Raw genomic sequence first — 19,279 nt, 5'->3', positions numbered from 1 at the left:
GAACTGTGACCGCTGTGTTTCCAGACTTACGCTTTTTCCTCTGCACTCAGTTTTGGTTCTTGGCTGCTAGTGTGGTTTGTCTGCTGGTGGAATTTTTGTGTTTTACATGTCACAAACTGAGGTTGAGTTATTAGGTCAAAGGTGTTCTTCCTTATACTTTTGTTAAACAAAAATGGAAGTGCCCATGGAAAGGTATGATTTTTTTAACTAGATCTTGCTGTTTTAGGATTATTGATACAATAAGTCTGAGCTCTTGTCATTTTTCATTAGAACCTGTGTATGACATTAGTTTTAAGATTGAGGAGGCATGACAAATATGTTCATAGGTAAGTACTACGCTAGATTCCCTTTTGGGTTATTTTAAGCCTAGCCAATTTCCCTTTTAGTGGTGAGAATCAAACCCTATACCTTATGTCTATATGAGTTTAACACATTAACCATTATGTGAAACCCCTGTCCCCAAAATAGGACTGAGAATTGTTCCAAATAATCCTTGCAATATGCATATATTGCACATATGCTTTTATTAAATAATATAGATTAAGTTAGAAACTTGACATGTATGCCAATTTTGTTAAAATTAATATTTAATATATTTTTATGTATGTACGTATTTGTTACTTGTGGGATTTCAACTCACAACATCTGAATACACTGTTATAATTGAGTCCTACAATTACCTTCAGCTACAGAATGAATGATTTGAACAGATTTTAATATTTATAACCTCGAGCTAAACTGGATGTTTTGAAGCTGAGACATATGTCAGATATGAATTACAAAAGTTCTGTGTAGTTAAACAGCCCTTGCATAAAGTTGTGTACAGACTGGATCTGTGAAATGGAGTGATAGAAAGAGCTAATCTCCTTGAGAATCATAAGCCTGTAAGAGAGCTTGATATTCTTGTGACATAAGAAAAGGAGACCACAGTACCTTCATAGATTTTATATATACAGGTGCATTCCTTGAATTCATCTTCCCATCCTACAGGGGGTGGAGGTCTACAGTCATGTTATCAATCATGAAAAAAAGTTTCTGTTTTAATCTGTTCTGAGAAAGAAGAGAGGGAAAGTAATTCATCAGGGGTAGAAGGATGAAATAACTTTTAGAAACTGAAGCAATGGCACATAAGGGAAACAGGAAAAACCTAGATGATGAGTATATTATTAATACCTAAACTTCATCTAAGATACAGATAAGGCATTTGATAATGTGAGGTGGAAGTTTTTAGAATTTGTCATGGTGAAGTACAGGCTGCCAGAACAGTGGGTGAAGTTGGTCATGAGGAAAGGTTGCTGGTCATCTGTCAGGTAGAATTAGATTGGAAAGGGACACCAGATAAGGATGGCTCCCTACTATTGGCTTTGTATACATAGAGCCCCCCCCCCCCAGTGAATAGGGTGATGCAGGCCAGTTTGGTTTCGTCAAGGACAGATCATGCCTACTCAACCTGGTGGACTTCTTTGAGAAGGTCACCAAAGCAATAGATGAGGGCAAAATCATTCACACTGCCTACCTTAACCTGGAAAAGGCATTCAACACAATACCCCACTCGGGCATTGTTGACAAATTCAAGACATTAGGTATAAAGCCATATGCCACCTGGTAGATAGCCAACTGGCTCACAGACAGGACCCAGGAAGTTAGAATTGGGGAGTCCACCTCTACAAAGAGGCCAGTTACAAGTGGAGTCCCTCAGGGATCAGTCCTTGGGCCGCTCCTTTTTGGCATTTACTTCTCAGAGGTCAAGGTCAATGTCTGTGGTCCCTGGATGACTACATTTGCAGATGATTGTAAATTAGGAGCTGTCATTGAATCCTGCACTTACACAAATGTTCTCCAGAAGGAGCTGACAGAGATAAATAACTGCTGTCAGAGCCATTGACTAAAACTAAATGCCAAGAAATGCATACTAGTATCCTTTGGGAAGTCATCCATCCCTGGTAACTATCATATTGACAACACACCCCTCAGAGTTGACCCAGTAGTCAGGGACTTAGGGACACACATGGATAGTAATCTAGCCTTTGACCATCATGTGTCTACAGTGGTGAGGAAATCATTCTATGTTGCGCAACTTATAAACAAAGGTATGGCATCTATTTATTTTATTTTTATTTTTATTTATTTATTTTATTTTACATTTGTTGACCGGGCTAGTCTAACTGGATATATGTCCATTTTCAGTAGAGGCCTAGGGAGAAAAGCTCCAAAGACATGTTTCAAAAAGATAAGTACAAACAATACACAAACATCAGGTATTATAATAGTAAAAAATAGCAATTATCATAGTAAAATAAAAGTCATTGACAATGGTACAGTGCAGTAAAAGCCTGGAGGATTTTAAAAGGATGGAAACTGAGGTTAAGAGTTAAAAAATAGTATGAGTAGAGTGTATGGAGACATAGTACAGGTTAGGTCAGAAATAAAGAAAAGGAAGTTGGATGTGTAGTGAAGATAGAATGGATATACTTAAGAAAAGGTATATAATGAGGATATAAATAATGTATAAAAAGGTAAATCAGAAGAGTATAGTCAGATGGAAGATGTAACAGAGGATAGTAAGGACTAGATAGGTAAGTTGAGTTTGTAGAGGTATAGGACTAGTCAGGTTTGGCACAAGAGCATAGCCAGTATGATGTGAGGTAGAGTTTAAGTCTGTTTTTAAAGAGAGATAAAGGGGTGAGTGAGGTTAGGTCAGTAGGGAGAAGATTCCAGGATTTGCCAACAGTATTAGAGAAGAGAGACTCCCCAGCCCTGTTATGAGGTTTAGAGGTGTATACAAGAAGTTTGTGTGATGAGCATAAGGACTTCAGATTTTTATAGAGGGTAATGAGGTTTGTTAAACTTGGAGTGCTGGAAGGTTTATAGAGAATGTTGTGGGCAATGGTTAGTTGGTGAAATTTAATCAGGTGTTGAAGTTCTAACCATCCTATCTGGTTTAAGTTTATACAATGGTGGGTTCAAAAATGGGTTGCCTGTGGCAAATCTAGCAATGTTATTATAGGACATTTCTAATTTGCTGAGATTATTCTTGGAGAGATTAGTAAAGATGTGTGAGGCATAAAGGAGAGTAGAGATCAAGTGAGTGTGGGCGATAGTAGTTTTAGCAGTAGGGGAAAGGAAGCGTTTAATCCTATAGAGAGTGCCAATTTTTTTGTTGACAATCTTTATAGTATTGTTGATGCGGCTTTCGAAGTTAAGGTTATTGTCGATGGTGACCCCTAGTAGTTTAGTGGTGAAGTCTGGAGATATTATTGTGCCATTGGTAGATGCCACAGAGAAATGACGAGGAGAGGACTTTTGGGTTGGAGTGAAGAGGAGGAGTTTGGTTTTCTTTGGGTTCAAAAGAAGGCAACGCTGAGTGAACCATTGTTCAACTATGTTGAATATTTTTGGGTGAGAGAGTGAAGGTCATGGGAGGATGTAGCTGAGCATAATAATGTGGAGTCATCAGCATATTGTATACAAGTGGCTTGTGGGATAGCTAGATGAAGGTCATTAATAAATATAGAGAAAAGAAGAGGTCCTAGTATGGACCCCTGAGGGACACCTAAGGAAACAGGTAGTTGGGTGGATAAGGAGTTATGCCAAAGTACTGCTTGTTGTCGTTTGTCAAGGTAGGATTGGAACCATTTTATGGAAAGTGGGTCTAATGACAGAGGTTTAAGTATGTTAATGAGAATCTGGTGGTTTACCATGTCAAATGCTTTAGACAGGTCGATAAATAGAGCAGAAGAAAGATTATTCAGGTTTCGGTTCCTGTTAATGTAGTCAGTAAAGGAAAGGAGGGCAGTGGTAGTACTGTGTGAAGGTCTGAAACCATGTTGACAGTTAGAAAGTAGATTGGCTTCTATTAAGTGGTGGAGTAGTTGTTTATGGATACATTTTTCCATAATTTTAGCTAAAGGTGAAAGTAGGGCAATGGAGCGATAGTTTGATAGCTCAGTGGAATGTCCACCTTTATGTAGGAGGATAATATGGGAGACTTTCCTTAAGGTGGGGATGTAACCTTCAGTAATAGTTCTGTTGATTAGCATGGAAATATGATAGGCAACAGCCTTGGATGATAGCTGTAGATATTCAGAAGGCAGTAGGTCTGCAGAAGGGGAGCATGGTTTCAGTTTATTCAGTAGGGTTTGGATAAATGTGGTTGGGACAGGTTTGAAACGAAAAGTGAGAGGTGGGGTAGAGGAGTATGAAGGTAATGTGAAGGTATTATGTGATAGTTGACTAGCTAGTGTTTGGATAGCATCTGTAAAGAAGGTATTGAAGGTATTAGCTGTATGGATGGGATTTTTCCTATCTGTATTTTGAGGGTTAGGTGTAGTGGCTTGACCTGGGTGGAGTAACTGCTTAATGCTAGCCCAAATTTTCTGTGGGTTGTTGTGGTTAGGTTGTTGATATTGTAAGTAGTAGTTTTGTTTATCAAAGAGTATGGCCTTCTTTGTGTCATTTCTTAGCTGTCTAAAGGTTTGTTAGTCAGCAGGGTATTTAGACTTTCTCCATTTGGCCCAATGTTTATTTCTGAGATTAATTTTGTGTTTGGTTTCATAAGAAAGCCATGGGGCAGACTTGGACTTAATTCTAATAGAGCTGGAAGGAGCATGGTGATTAAGAATGGCTAGGAAGGTAGAATTAAAGAAATTAACAGCTTCATCTAATGGAAGTTGTTTTAAGGGAATCCAATTGCATGCTCTTAGTTCCATTTGGAACAGGTCAGGGTTAAATTTCTTTTTGGATCTAATTTGTTTGATAGAGATTGGAGTAGGGGTGTTTGCTTTTAGTCTGATGATGTAGGTAAGTGAGTGGTCATTTAAATCATCGGGGAGGGTTCCAGACTCATAGTAGTGAGTGGGATCGTTTGTGAGAATCCAGTCTAATATACTTGCTTTCTTGTTAGCTTTATTTATTCTGGTGGGGGAGGTAATGGTTTGAGAGAAACCATATAGGTTTATGTGGGTGGTAGGAAGAGTACTGTTATACGAATTCCAGTCTAAATTTATATCGCCTAGGACTATGGTTTCTTGAGGCAGGTGTTGGGATAGCCAGCAGAGGATATTTTCCAAGGTGGTTATGTTATTACCAGGGGGCAAATACATACAGATAATATAGACTGATTTAGCATTGTTAAGTTCAAGTTTAGAGATGAGAATTTCAGTATTGGAGTCTAGGGATATATTGCAATTGTAAGTTGTTAATTGCAAGCCAGATTTAAATAGAATAGCAACCCCACCACCTTTCTTAGCTACTCTGTCAACTCTTAGTCTAAGAAAGTCAGTGTTCCACTCTATTTGGCATTTATCAAACCTATCATTGAGTACAGTGCCCCCTTTGATATGTACCTAACCAGGCATGTCCAACAACTTGAACTTCCACAGAGGTTCCTCACTAAAAGAATACAGGGCATAAATAATATGTCCTATGCAGACTGCCTCTAGGCCCTATCCCTGTATTCTGTCTCCTACAGGCTTTTGAGGGGAGATCTATGCCTGTCATACAGGGAATTGTCAGACCCCACTCTGATGGACCTCCTGCATATCCACAAAATAAGCAGTACCAGAATTACCCATTCTAAATACTTAAACCTTGCCTGTGATATAAATAGGACCTGCTGGGTATCCCAGAGACTACCACATCTATGGAACAGACTCTCCATCCATGTGAAGCAGAGTTCCTCCCTAACCGAATTCAAATGCAATTTGGACAATTGGATGGGAAACTGGAAATTCATCCCTGGTTTGGCACCTATGTATCTCATGAAAACAGGTAACCTGTAAATGGTTCATCTCCCAGGCCCATGTTTACACTTATCAAGGGTATCAGAACTTGTAAGAGATTTGGGATGCATGGCTAGGCTTAGAAAGGCCCTTGTGGTCGTTAGCCTAGTAAAAACCTATGAATCTATGAACCTATGGGAGGCAGGTAAAGGTGGGCTTCTCTGCAGATGCTGTGATTCACTGTCTTACTAACCTGGAATGGAATGTACCAGTTTTACTGGACCAGCTGAAAAAGTATCATAGGATGGCAGGATATAAATTTTACTCATGAATCTTGGCTGCAGTGCAGCTAAAGGACATATGAACACAGGTGAAATAAAAACTCTCACTTCTCATCTTAATAACAACATTGCTGAACTATTTTGCCATAATGATAATTATGTACACTGTCAACATACTTTATTTAATTAGGCATCTGCCAATCAGATATAAATGCTAACCAAATATGCAGAATGTTATTCTGATAGTCAAAGGTACGGTAATGATCAGATATTATGGAAAGGACACTGTGAATAATGATTTTTCTTAAAAAAAATAATGCACACTTGTTCTTTTTCATTAAAAAATTACTGAACTGCATGATATATATAACATTGTTTCTGGATGTTTAGACTCTTAAGTCATTTCTTGAGATCCATCCATCCATCCTCAATCCATTTTTTCTCATTTTGCACATGGGGTCAGGTGTTACTTCAACAGTGACAATCATCTCAAGCCAAGGTTTACACTGTCAGGTGTCTAGCCCTGCCATGGTAATTCATCCGTACCGCTCACTTGTACCTATAGCCAGTTTAAAATGTCCAGTCCACCTACTGCATGTCTTTGGAATGTGAGAGGAAACTGGAGCACTTGGAGGAAACCCACCACAGGCTCTACACAGAAGGCACCCCAGCCAAGAATTGAACTGGAGAACCTCTAGCTGTGAGATGACAATGCTAATTGCTGCACCACTACAGCCACCCTAAATGAGATATGCTCTTAGATATTAAATAGAATTTAAACTTCAATCAGGAAGCCATGTAGTTTTATATAATAGTCACTAGTGTTGCATACATAATTGCAAAGCTTGTCCTATCTGATTTGTGCATAGTGAAATACCTTTCTAACATTGGCATCAATTATAAAAATGTCTTATTTTATAGGAATGTGTTGACTTGCATCAATAAATGGCTAGGCAAGATAAGTTAAAATAAGTGAAAAAAAATAAAGACATGACAATTTTAACTTTTTTCACAAATGTATTTATTTATTGTGCTTAATTGTTTATGGCCTAAACAGTTCACACAAAAAGGGAAATGCATGTATAAACATTAATCTAACACATTCATAAATAAGCTAAAATATACATATGAATCAGGGTTTAAAAAAATATTACTGTTTAAAATATAATAACTACAAGTAATTACTGCATTAATACATACATAAAGCAGATTATTATTTTTGCAAAAAATAATATGTGGCAATACTATGACTAGTGCCCTATATTCAGGGGATGAAGTGGCAGATGGAGTACCACGCTCATTTAGACTGAGATTAACTTCCGTGGCAGCATCTCCTCTTAGACATCTAAGGAGCTGATCACAAAACTCACAAGAATGTGAAAGGAGCTTGTAATGTTTTCAATGGTGAATTCATGTGTGCGAACATGAATATTAGGCTTGCCCACAGGTAATTGTTTGTCTCTAGCCCCAGGGTAAGAGGAAACAACTGGCAGGCTTAGCTACAAAAGAGAAGAAACCCTTATTATTGCAGTATGTGGCCTTGCATTCTAGTTGCTTAGACTTTGTTCCTGACAAAAGCAACTACCGAGTTTCTCAGGGTTTAAAATCAGTAGCTGAGGATGAACAAAGTGTCTGATTTAAAAAAAATATATACACATTATAGCTTTCAATAGACAATCTTGATATTTATTTTATGTATTTATTTTCATAAAGATATTTGTTTTGTAAAGAGGAATATGTGCAAATGTTGCAAAAAGATGAAGTCAGCATAAACCGTTATTTTACTAGTTTGTATTTGAATGCGGCACTACACACATTTCATATTTAAGCACCTCTGATTTAAGTTGATTTAACAGAAGACTTCCCATAATAAAGAATACAGCTTCCTTTCTCCATTCAAGTCCCATCAGTTACCCATACTGATCAACATTCCAAAGTGTGGTGGAAATAAATGCAAGAATAAGTGAAGAATAGGGACAACATGCCTAGCTCCGAGAAATGTTCATGTTATTCCTTCAGAGTATTAACACACTGGCAATACCAAATAATTTAAACAGCACACTACGTATGATTAGTTTGACTCTAAAATAATCTATATTATATGCTCTTAAGTGCTAAAATGACTTGTACTAGGTCAGGCTTATTCTGAGCTGTGTGATTCATCTTAAGAAGTTATAATTGTAGATATCACCCAAAGTGAAAATATAAAAACTCCAAAGACAAAAAACACATGGTGGACAAACATCAGCAAAAAGGTCTGTGAAAAATAAAATGTGGAGAAGAAGAAGAGAGCATTTCAACCATAATGCAACTGTAGTTACACAATATGTGAAAGTATATAATATTAGAATATATGTAATTTGAAAATTATTTTACAGCCACAATTTTAGACATTATAGTTTCTGTTTACATTTTTTGTTATATTTTTTTTATATATTCAACAAATTGCTAGGAAAATTGATGGATCTTTACTTAATATGCATTTTTTCATTTTGTCGCTTTTTCTTCATATTAGCATGTTTCAGGGGGTGTTATGTTATTTAACTCCCTAATGCATCTGTCATTATCAGTAATTGCAACCCCAGTATAATGCATTTTATAACAGTTTCACAGAGAAATGGTCAAACATCCATTATCAATGCCTCTTTTACAGTTAACAAAGAAAGACCAAAAATCATTCTACCTGCTGTACCATAATGTCACTGTTTCATTGTTAAAATGTCATATTCATTAAATAGCACATTTACTCTCTCTTTCTTGTTAAAAATCATCATTTCATTTATTGTCATACCACTGAAAAGTAATAATGCAGAAGGTACATGAAACCGTGTAAGGCAATAACACTTATGTCATTAAATTAGCCCCGCATTATAAGCAAATCTAGGAAATGTAAAGCCACACAATGACACACAGTGCCTGCTACAAGAATAATATAAATAATAAGAATGTGGCTGCATTTAGAAAGTGGGTTTTCAGTGACATTTTAGTAAACATTAAAATGGGTAAGTATTACATATTTATTTTCCAAGTTAAGTAGCCCTTCATTTTTGAGTTGTTTCAAAAACTAGTCTCCTCTGTTTTGTATCCTTAGTGTAGTTGTAATGTATTTTTTGCAAAGTTCTTAGTTTTCTTCTATAATACACCATATCAATCTATAGCATTCTTTTTAAACAAAGCTTCTCAGCAATGCATTTCTGCATGCTCATTTATGTTGTGGGTCTTAATGTAACAATGCATCCGCTAGAGAAAAAGTAGATAAGCCATAACATTTGGCCTTATTTTTATGGGAATGCAAGAGGGTAAGTTACTGTCAACAGCAACTGAGGCAGCATTAGATTTCTTTTAATGACTGTTTTTTATTCCTTCTGTTAGTCATACTATCTGATAAATAATCTCTCAGAGCAAAATATTTTTTGCTAAGTGCTAATCACAGTAAAGAAATAGGAATGGATGTCCAGTAGTTTTCTTACAATGACTATAAAACCCATCTACCTTGGAATTCACGTACCTGTGACTGAGTTTATTGATTGATTGACAGGTTGATTGATTGATTGATTGATTGATTGATTGATTGATTAGATGGCATTAGATAAAGTGGCCAATGGGAACTAAATATGTTCTGAGTTTTTAATGACATTATGGGGATCATATGGGGAAGGTATATCTAGCAGGCATTAGTTAAAGAGTTGAGTATTTAATTGAAATTGTCTTTGATAGTTCTGCCCATTTTGTTATTGATTCCTGAAAACTGATGTATCATACAGATACAGTGCATTAGCAAGGCAAAAGAGGTAGATTTATATAAAGTGGACAATTCTAGGGACTCTTATTGAGTTTGTGTGTGATGGTATGGGGTAGAATGTATAAATGAGTGATTTTATAAATCGATTTACCCATGAATTCTGAGCTGCTTAGGTAAGATTTACCAGTTTATAAATTCCTAAAACTCTTTCCATGCATTGTAAGCAGAATTATTTTCATCTCTAGAAAATAAATGATATACCTAATGGATTAATGTCACAACAGAAGAGAAAATCATGAACTGCTGTCAAAAATACTATGTCACTAAACAAAACAAATTCTGGATAATAGGCGTAGTAGCTTTGATTTGCAAGTTAAAATAAATGCACTAAATTGCTTTACCCCAGTACTTCTCAGTCTTATATGCCTATTTGAAACTTAAGAACAGCAAATTTTGAGTACATTACCAGTTGCAAGACTTCTATCATTTTCAATGCCTTTAAATGTGGACCAAATTTTGCTTGAGATGTTTTCTATGAAAGTCTTATTATTATCTGCATTGCTTAATATCTTATCCTTTATGTGTAGGGCATTAGCCAAGAACACTTGTGAATGACATATTCATGAAGTAATACCACAGTTGAACAAACAGGAATTGCATGTCTGGAAATGTATTCATGAGCTGACTTCAAACAGAAGAAAGCCAGAGAAGGTGCAGTAGCGATAGTGGTCTCCATGCAGGGCACCTGTTCCCATTCTGAGCCATACTTCATCACCTTTTACAAGCTTCAGCACAGCACTGTTTCCACCAGAATCCTGTTTTCCTCTGACACCAGCACTAATGGAAATAAATGCAACAGTGTATTAATAATTAGCTTATTTTTAATAGCGATATCATTCACTTAAAAGTAAACTATAAGCAATGTTTTTGATTACTCTACAATAACAGTAAACCAGTGTAATGATCTCAAGCTCTTTAGGCATCCTTTGATAGCTTATCTTAAACACAGGGCTACATATGAAAGTGTCTCTCATTCTACAATCACTTAAACCCCTGGTCAAGGATTTCAGGAGAAGAGGTTAACCATTCTAAAACACAGCTATATCCAGTAAAAAAAACTACTGAGGATCTCAAAATAGTTGGTTTGCCTACATACATTTAATGGGCTGGTACAAATCAAAAATAAAAAACTATGATTTATAGTGGAAATAAATCTCTGCTCTAGACAGGAGAAAGTGTTTATCTGAATTAATCTGTGAAGGAAATGTGGTTTGTTTCTGCTAGACTGGATTGCAGTGGTCAAAAAGTTTGTGGTTCCCATATTACTTTATATATTTCATTACATATGTGTTCCTAAACATTCCACTGTGCTTAAAATGATTAATAATCTTCTGTCCCAATTTATTTGGAAAAGTGAGTGCAAGTGAATACCCAAGGAAGTTACATTTGTGCCAACTCAGATATCTGGACTGGGATCACAGCTCTTCACTCTTTTTAGAAAAACATTACCTTTATAGACATTAATAGAAGATAGGATCACGTCAGCTCAAACACCATAGTGCCTCAGCAGGTGCTCCCACTCTTACCCTACACATCTAAGGGAACGGTTCAGTACTGCTCAAATACACACTGCATTAAAACAATTATATAGGGATATAGTCCCAACAGAAGTCTGGGGCTGAGCAGTCCCATTATGGGGGACCCCAGATATAAAGACAGTAGTTTACTGAGTGGGAAACTAAAGGAATAAAGTGGCTTTCAGACTTGACATTATATGAATAGAGGTCATTCAGCCTTGGGAATCTTCAGTCACTGTCAGAGAAATGGAGTTTAGGTAAAGAAGCATTTTGTAAATACTTTCAGATACGATACTTAATACGTAGGTCCCTATACTTAGATTGAGTTCATGAGAAATACTTTCTTTCAGCTGAATAAATAAATAAATGAAATGGGGGAACAACCACAGAATTATTCATAAAAGCCTCAAAGCTATACTACCTTATTAGTAATGAGTGCACATTTTTCTGATGCTCGAGCAAGGGATAAAGCAAAATACCTTGCAATACTCACCCAGGGCTTGTCATACCTTCCTTAATTTAATTAAAAAATTAAAGCAGACATCTCCTTATGTACAACTGTTGCTGGACACAGCAGAACAATATGTAAAAAGGTCTGAGTGGCCACATACCATGCTCTGTCTGCAGTTTTCAACCCCCCCTATAATAACACCTAAGTTTTAAGAATGTCATTCTGTCCAATTACTATTGGCTAAACTGTCCAACTTGTTAACTGGCTAGTGGCAAGCACCCAAGAATTCTACTTTGTTGGGCAGGTTACAATCAGTGGACCCTTGGGGCTACTATTACCAGGCTGGATCTTTCACCTTTTGAGTTTATTTCATTCTTACACTGTCTCGTGTGGAAATCCACTCATGAGGTTAAATGGAAGGGTTTGTTAGTATGGCTTCAGAAAAGGGGAAAATTCCTCTTCTACCTGAGTAAAGATAGTTATATCCCTAGTGCACCTCCGATCAACAGGAATATGACTGACTGACTTATGGAATAAGTTCATCTCTTTTTTAGCTGACATTTTATATAACAGTACTTAACAGTAGTTCCAAGACGTTGTCCCATTCGATTCTCAGCTAGAGTGTCTTCTGTGTGGAGGCATATGTGAATGGGGTGTGCCTTCGTTGAAGGTTGTGCATCAGGGCTGTTAACCTGGTATGTAAAAATCCACTACCAATCATTAGCGGACCGGAGTTCCACTGTGGTGACCCCTAACCGGGAAAAGCCGAAAGACACAAACAAACAAACTTAACGGTAGTTCCTGATAGTATATAATTTGATTGTTAAAAATCTGGAAACTATCATTTAAGACACCTCTTTTTAATGTTTATTTTCAACTAAGCCAGGTTTGGGATTTGATTATTATGATTGAAGTTAATGAGGTAACGTGGGTTGTATCTCTTTCTTCATGTTTCTTTTGTGGAACTTCTTAGTACACTGTTGTTTAATGTTATGACATAACATGACATTGTTTTATGTAACTGATTTTTGTGCTGATCAATAAATTTGTTTTGTTGTTAAAAAAACAAAACAATTAAACTCCTGTAAATCAGTGTCTCTCATATCCATACACAAGTATCCCTTTCAGTTCTGATGTAGTCTACGTTTATAAAATCTGACCAGTAGGCTCCTCTGCTAATGAAGAGGCCCTCTGAATCATCATCGTTTGCTAACATTATGTGCATAGCATCCTGGATCTCTCATTGTTTCCTAAAATTACACTTTAGATACACCTAGCATCATGTGTCTGTTATTGCTTGCTAACAGTGTGCCTTGATCCTCCATCTGCTACTAATGCTTACGTTAAACATATCACGCTGTATCTGTCACTGTTTCCTAATATGATGGGTGTGCTACAGTCTCTTCATTGTTATCTGTTCACTGCAACCTTAGTAGCTTAATTAGCTCATGCAGTCTATATCTTCTGTACTGTGTCCATTCATTCTTTGGTATTACTTTGATTTTGAACTTGTGTGCTCAGATCAGTACCTGAAATGAGTCCATATGGTCAAGGTCACTGCCTCAGTTAACAAAGAAAGAAACAAATAAATGGCAACACATACATAAATATGTGCATGCATACCTAAGTGCATAAGTAAATAGCAACAATACATAGAGAAAGAAAAAGAAATAACAATAGCATGAATCCTTGTACTACTTATAACACAATGACGAATAGCAAAAAGAGCTCTTTAAGGGTGCTCTGCCAAAAAGAAATGGTGTGTGTTAGCAAAAAGCAAAAACCAAATATAAATGTATCACCTAGAATACATGCCAACAGTATACAAGCTAATGACAGATTATTTCTATTTCTTAGTGACTATTTCAGGCTATTCAGATAAGCATATAGTCAGCTTGAGCAATCATTACTGAGATTACTGGAATAAAGGCTGTCATATGTCCATGTCATATTCCAAAACCCACCAAACTTACCCTAGACAGCTCTCACTTTAACATCACAGCAAAAGACAACGCCACCATCCATCCTACAGAACACACCAAATTACTAGGTGTAGAAATATCCAGTAAACTGAACTTTCACATTCACATTTCCATGACCATTAAAAAAAGTGCACAAAAAAATAGGAGCATTATATAGAAATCAGCAACTACTTACCAAAGCAGCTAAAATTTCAGTAGCAAATTCTCATCTCTACACTAGTCTACGCCTCTCCAATATTTACCAACCTTAGACAATGCAACCTAAATAAGCTCGAAACCTGCTACAACAAAATCGCCAAATTCACCACAGGGGCTTCCTACCATACTCACCACTGTCTCTCACTAGCAGAACTGGGCTGGCTAGACCTCCCCCACCTCCTTCAATGGTACCAACTCACACTCGCCCACAAACGAATAAGCCAACCACTAAAAGTTCTATCCCTCCCGGATCTACTCCAACCCAACATAACCACGAGACCACTAAGATCCAGCCACAAAAACCACCTAAAGGTCACAAGAGCCAATAACTCTGCTGGAAAAGCATTATTCTCCTGCACTATAGCCAAACTCTGGAACTCCCTCCCATCCTCAATTACCTCTGTAACTTCTTGCACCCACTTTAAATTCTTACTAAAATCACACTTCAAAACTTGCCAGATATCCCCTTGCAATCCCCGCTCTGATACCATCCACCCACCCACTACTTCTCTCGGCCCCCAAACACCCTACTCTTAGCAAGCTTGGCTACTCACATTCCCAGCTACCTACCACATAATACAAATTTCTTGTAGCAACAACTGCTAATGGCAGTTATGTACCTCAAAAACAGATTGTATCAATTGTTCACTGATGAATCTCAATTACTTTTGTAACCATGTTTAATATATGTCACCATATTTTAAAATTGTACTATGTTCTACAGCTGTTTTACATCTATGTTTTATTCTTGTCTTACGTCCTCAGCTGGACTAATGTTTATATTTAAATGCTATGTTTTTTAACTGTATAATGCAAGTAATACTTAATGTGGAGCTTTTCTCCCCAGGCCTCTGCTGAAAACGGACCTGTGTCCAGTCAGACTCTCCCGGTCAACAAATGTAAATAAATAAATAAATAATATCCTTTCTTAAGTGGTTTAGTGAAGGTAAACAAGCAAAATTATTTGAGTAATATGGAACCCTTCAGTTATATGGATACTATGGAAAGATCAGAACTCCAGGGTAAAAATCCCAGTTTCAAAAACTTTGAGCTTTATTATATTTAGGGATTGCATTTTGTCAATCATGACCATGACTGGAAAATAGATTGTTGATATATCGTTGGTCTTCCCACTCAATAAGCACCTTGGCACTGTAAAAATCCACTGCCAATCATTAGCGGACCGGAGTTCCGCTGTGGCGACCCCTAACCGGGAAAAGCCAAAAGAAGAAGAAGAAGAAGATTATAGGAACGGAAGTGTGTTCCATTCCATAATACCTTGACATACCATTGTCGGGGATGTCTGCTGTCGGCGATGTCATCTCAGCAATGTGGTCATCGTTGATCCAGTGTTTCTTTCTTCTGTTGTGGACCCATATATGATATATATATATATATATATATATATATATATATATATATATATATATATATATATATATATATATATATATATATATATATATATATATATATATATATATATATATATATATATATATATATATGGGTCTACCTGACAAGGTCGACAAGCCACAACATCGACAACCAGTTTACCGACACCACATAACCGACAGTTCACAAGGTCGACAAGCCACAACATCGACAACCAGTTTACCGACAGCACATCAAAACAAATCCCTGTCTAAAAAGCACACACACAACACAAGCACACCAAAATCCTTACAAACCCACACTAAACCTCACATACACAACTATCTACAACCTTAACCCAAACCCTAACCCTAAGGTCCGTCACTATCACACACTTACCTAACCCGCCTAACCCTAACTCACTTAACCGCCCTAACCCAAAGACTATCACTACCGACACTTACCTAACCCGCCTAACCCTAACTCACTTAACCCCTAACCCAAAGACTATCACTACCACACTTACCTAACCCGCCCTAACCCTAACTCACTTAACCGCCTAACCCAAAGACTATCACTACCGCACACTTACCTAACCCGGCCCTAACCCTAACTCACTTAACCCACCCTATCCCTACAGACCGTCAATATCGCACACTTACCTTACTCGCACCCTAACGTCCGTCACTACCGCATACTTACACAGCCTTTTCCCATGTCGGTGTTCTCAGCGTCGGTGTTTTCATCCGTCGGTCTTCTCAGTTGTCGATCTTCTGGCGTCGGTGTTCTCGGTGTCGGCGTTCTGAGCTGTCGACGTTGTCAGGTAGACCCATATATATATATATATATATATATATATATATATATATATATATGTATATGATATATATATATATATATATATATATATATATATATATATATATATATATATATATGTGTGTGTGTGTGCGCGCGCATGTGGGCATTTCATATGCTGCAATTTACTCCTGGGTCTTGGCCAAAAAATATCTGCTCAGGCAAGTCCACCCTATCATTATCAAATTCTTGAGTTGGTACTAGATTTTGTGTGAGAATTCAGTATATTATAGAACAAGAATGTTGAAAATATTATAAGGTCAACATAAATGATGCTGGAACATAATGTACGTATTTTTGGGAGAAAGATCTTTCATCAAAGAGAACAAACATGGGAGTCAGTTTTACCCCAAAACCACAATATTTTTTGCATACTAGGGCATCCAACTGTTTTTTGAATTGTAGGAAGAATAGGAGCATTTTGTTCTGTGTACATAATTTATACTGAGTGCAATTATGTATATATATATATATATATATATATATATATATATATATATATATATATATAGAGTCTACTACATTTGAATGTTTGAAAATGTGTAAATAAAATAAATAAACAAAAAAAAACTGAACAGTGCTAACGGGGGGCAAATCCCCCCCTGCACCCCCCACTCCCCCTGCTATTTGAGTATACCAACTCCGAGATCGTACTACATTGTGGTAAAGGGAAATATTCCCATTCTGCGCTCTATGGAGATCCTCACTCAGACCGTTCGAACTTTTAACAGTTCGATCATATGGTCTCGGCCATATGAAAGTCAAGCTTTTAAACGTTCGACCATCTGAAGGGGAGCTATATATATATATAGATATATATATATATATATATATATATATATGTGTATGTGTATATATAAATATAAATATGTATATATATATATACATATATATATATATATATATATATATATATATATATATATATATATATATAAGCGCTACAGAATCTTGAAAGCCCAAAATCCTGAAGACCAAAATCCTGAGACCAAAATCCTGAAAACTCAAAATCCTGAAAGCTCAAAATCTTGAAAGCTCAAAATCCTGAAAACACACAGGATACCAACACTTACTATATTCCAACACAAGTACATACAGAAACATATTACCCTTCAACTATATGCAGGGTACACTAAGTGCAATCTCAGAACTGATATATTTAAGTAGGAGGGGGTGTGGGGGGCACAGCCCCCACATGGGGGGGGTGCAGGGGTGCTTGCTCCCTGCTTATACTTGGAGAAGAGTAATATGGTTTGTATTTTATTTGTTTCTGTATGTACTTGTGCTGGAATATAGTAAGTGTTGGTATCCTGTGTGTTTTCAGGATTTTGAATTTTCATGATTTTGAACTTTCAGGATTTTGGTCTTAGGTTTTGGTCTTAAGGATTTTGGGCTTTGAGGATTCTGTAGCTATCCCATATTATATATATATATATATATATATATATATATATATATATATATATATATATATATATATATATATATATATATATATATATAATATGGGATAGCTATATATATATATTATTGCATAAGGAATAAGAAATATAACGTGTAGGGTTGTTTTTAATGTAATACATCTAATGTGGTTTATTTAGTACACTGTAATCACTGTCCAGCTTTTTATGTTGGAAAAATTAGTAGACCCTTTAAGAGACGAATTTATGAACATGTTTTAAACCTTAGAAATAAAAGATCTACAAACGCACTTTATAGACATCTGGAAAGATTTGACAATCACAATTTTAACTTTTTAATTATTGAACAGTTAAAAAAGATTTACAAAGGTGGGTAATAGACGAACATTTAGATAAGAGTGAGTTGAGGTGGCAGATATTATTACATGCCTACAACCACCCTGGATTAAATGATAGTTGTTCTATTACCCCCTTATTAAAACTTATGCATTATGGCACAAAGTGATTAGAATTAAGATTTTAATTTATGTTATTTAATCCATATATTATGGTAGAAAGTGAATTATATATATATTTATTATACTCATCATAGTATTTATTATAATGTTAACATGGTTTCAGCTGAGCTATACATAATTAGGCTTGTACAACTTTAATGTTTTAATTATATCATGTGACTTTGAATAAGAGTGGTATAAATGTTAGTGTTTTTCAGTTTGATGATGTTGTTCTGATGAAGTTTTTTAATGAAAGCGCTTAACAACTGGCCGCTTCCGTTACATTGCCATTTTCAGCACTGTAGTGCAATCTTGCAGTTGGTATATTTAAGTAGGGGGTGGGGGGCAAAGCACTTTATGTAATGTTTTAAAGTTTTTTTTTTATTTTTTTTTTTGGAACAGCGATTTTTTTCCCTTGGAAAAAAATTGCTGTTCTGAGGTTTCAACATTGTAAGCTTTCAGTTACATGGGGTCGATTAATTATCATTCACTTTTTTAAGCATTCGATGATGTAATATAGACCCTATATATAAGATCAAAGTTTTGAAACTTTAAATACTTTGAATGTAGATTGTCATGAAGCACAGAATGGGAAATTTACTGTTTTCCTCACTGTAGTGCAATCTCAGAGTTGGTATATTTATTTAGTAGGGTAGTGTGGGGGGGGGGGTGCAGGGAAGCTTGCTCCCTGCAAAAATGTAAAAAGCAATTTTGTTTTTATTTTATTTTTTTTATTATTACAATTTCAACTTTTCAAAACTTTGATCTTGTAGTCTTGACCATTTGCAGTTTGAAATTTTGAAACTTTGAGCTTGTGAAGTAGAGCCATATATATATATATATATATATATATATATATATATATATATATATATATATATATATATATATATATATAGTAGAATGCCAAACTACAAAACCTCGATTACACTACAGCGAATGGGTTGTGTAGTTCAATTATCTGAGTTTGGAATTGTGAGTGAAGATCATGGTTCATAATGGAACAGAGAATTAACCCATTTCCTCAATGTAGTTCATAGGTAGGTACTAGTCTATCTGCCCGAAGGCATTAATAAGCCTAGCCAGAATGTGTTTGCTTTTGCTGCCCCCTTAGATTAGTTCCTTGTGCCTCTGTCCAGCAGAGCCACTGAAGTGATCCCCGGGGTAAACTTTCTGTT

The 19,279-nt window shown here is 36.2% G+C and overlaps 1 protein-coding gene across 1 annotated transcript in view; it reads right to left on the bottom strand.

Annotated features, from left to right (window-relative positions):
• Positions 1-7,011: 7,011 nt before the first annotated feature.
• The window catches only part of C1QTNF3 (C1q and TNF related 3), a 512,031-nt gene continuing 499,763 nt past the window's right edge, over positions 7,012-19,279 (bottom strand). The window contains exon 6 of the mRNA XM_044070220.1: positions 7,012-10,580. Within this exon, the coding sequence (XP_043926155.1) occupies positions 10,418-10,580 (163 nt within the window). The 3' untranslated portion in view covers positions 7,012-10,417. The remainder of the gene's footprint in view (positions 10,581-19,279) is intronic.

Source organism: Protopterus annectens, chromosome 1.part0 (genome assembly GCF_019279795.1).
Source record: "Protopterus annectens isolate FY-2018-M chromosome 1.part0, PAN1.0, whole genome shotgun sequence".
Classification (NCBI taxonomy): Eukaryota; Metazoa; Chordata; order Ceratodontiformes; family Protopteridae; genus Protopterus; species Protopterus annectens.
This window is presented reverse-complemented; position numbering and strand designations above follow the sequence as displayed.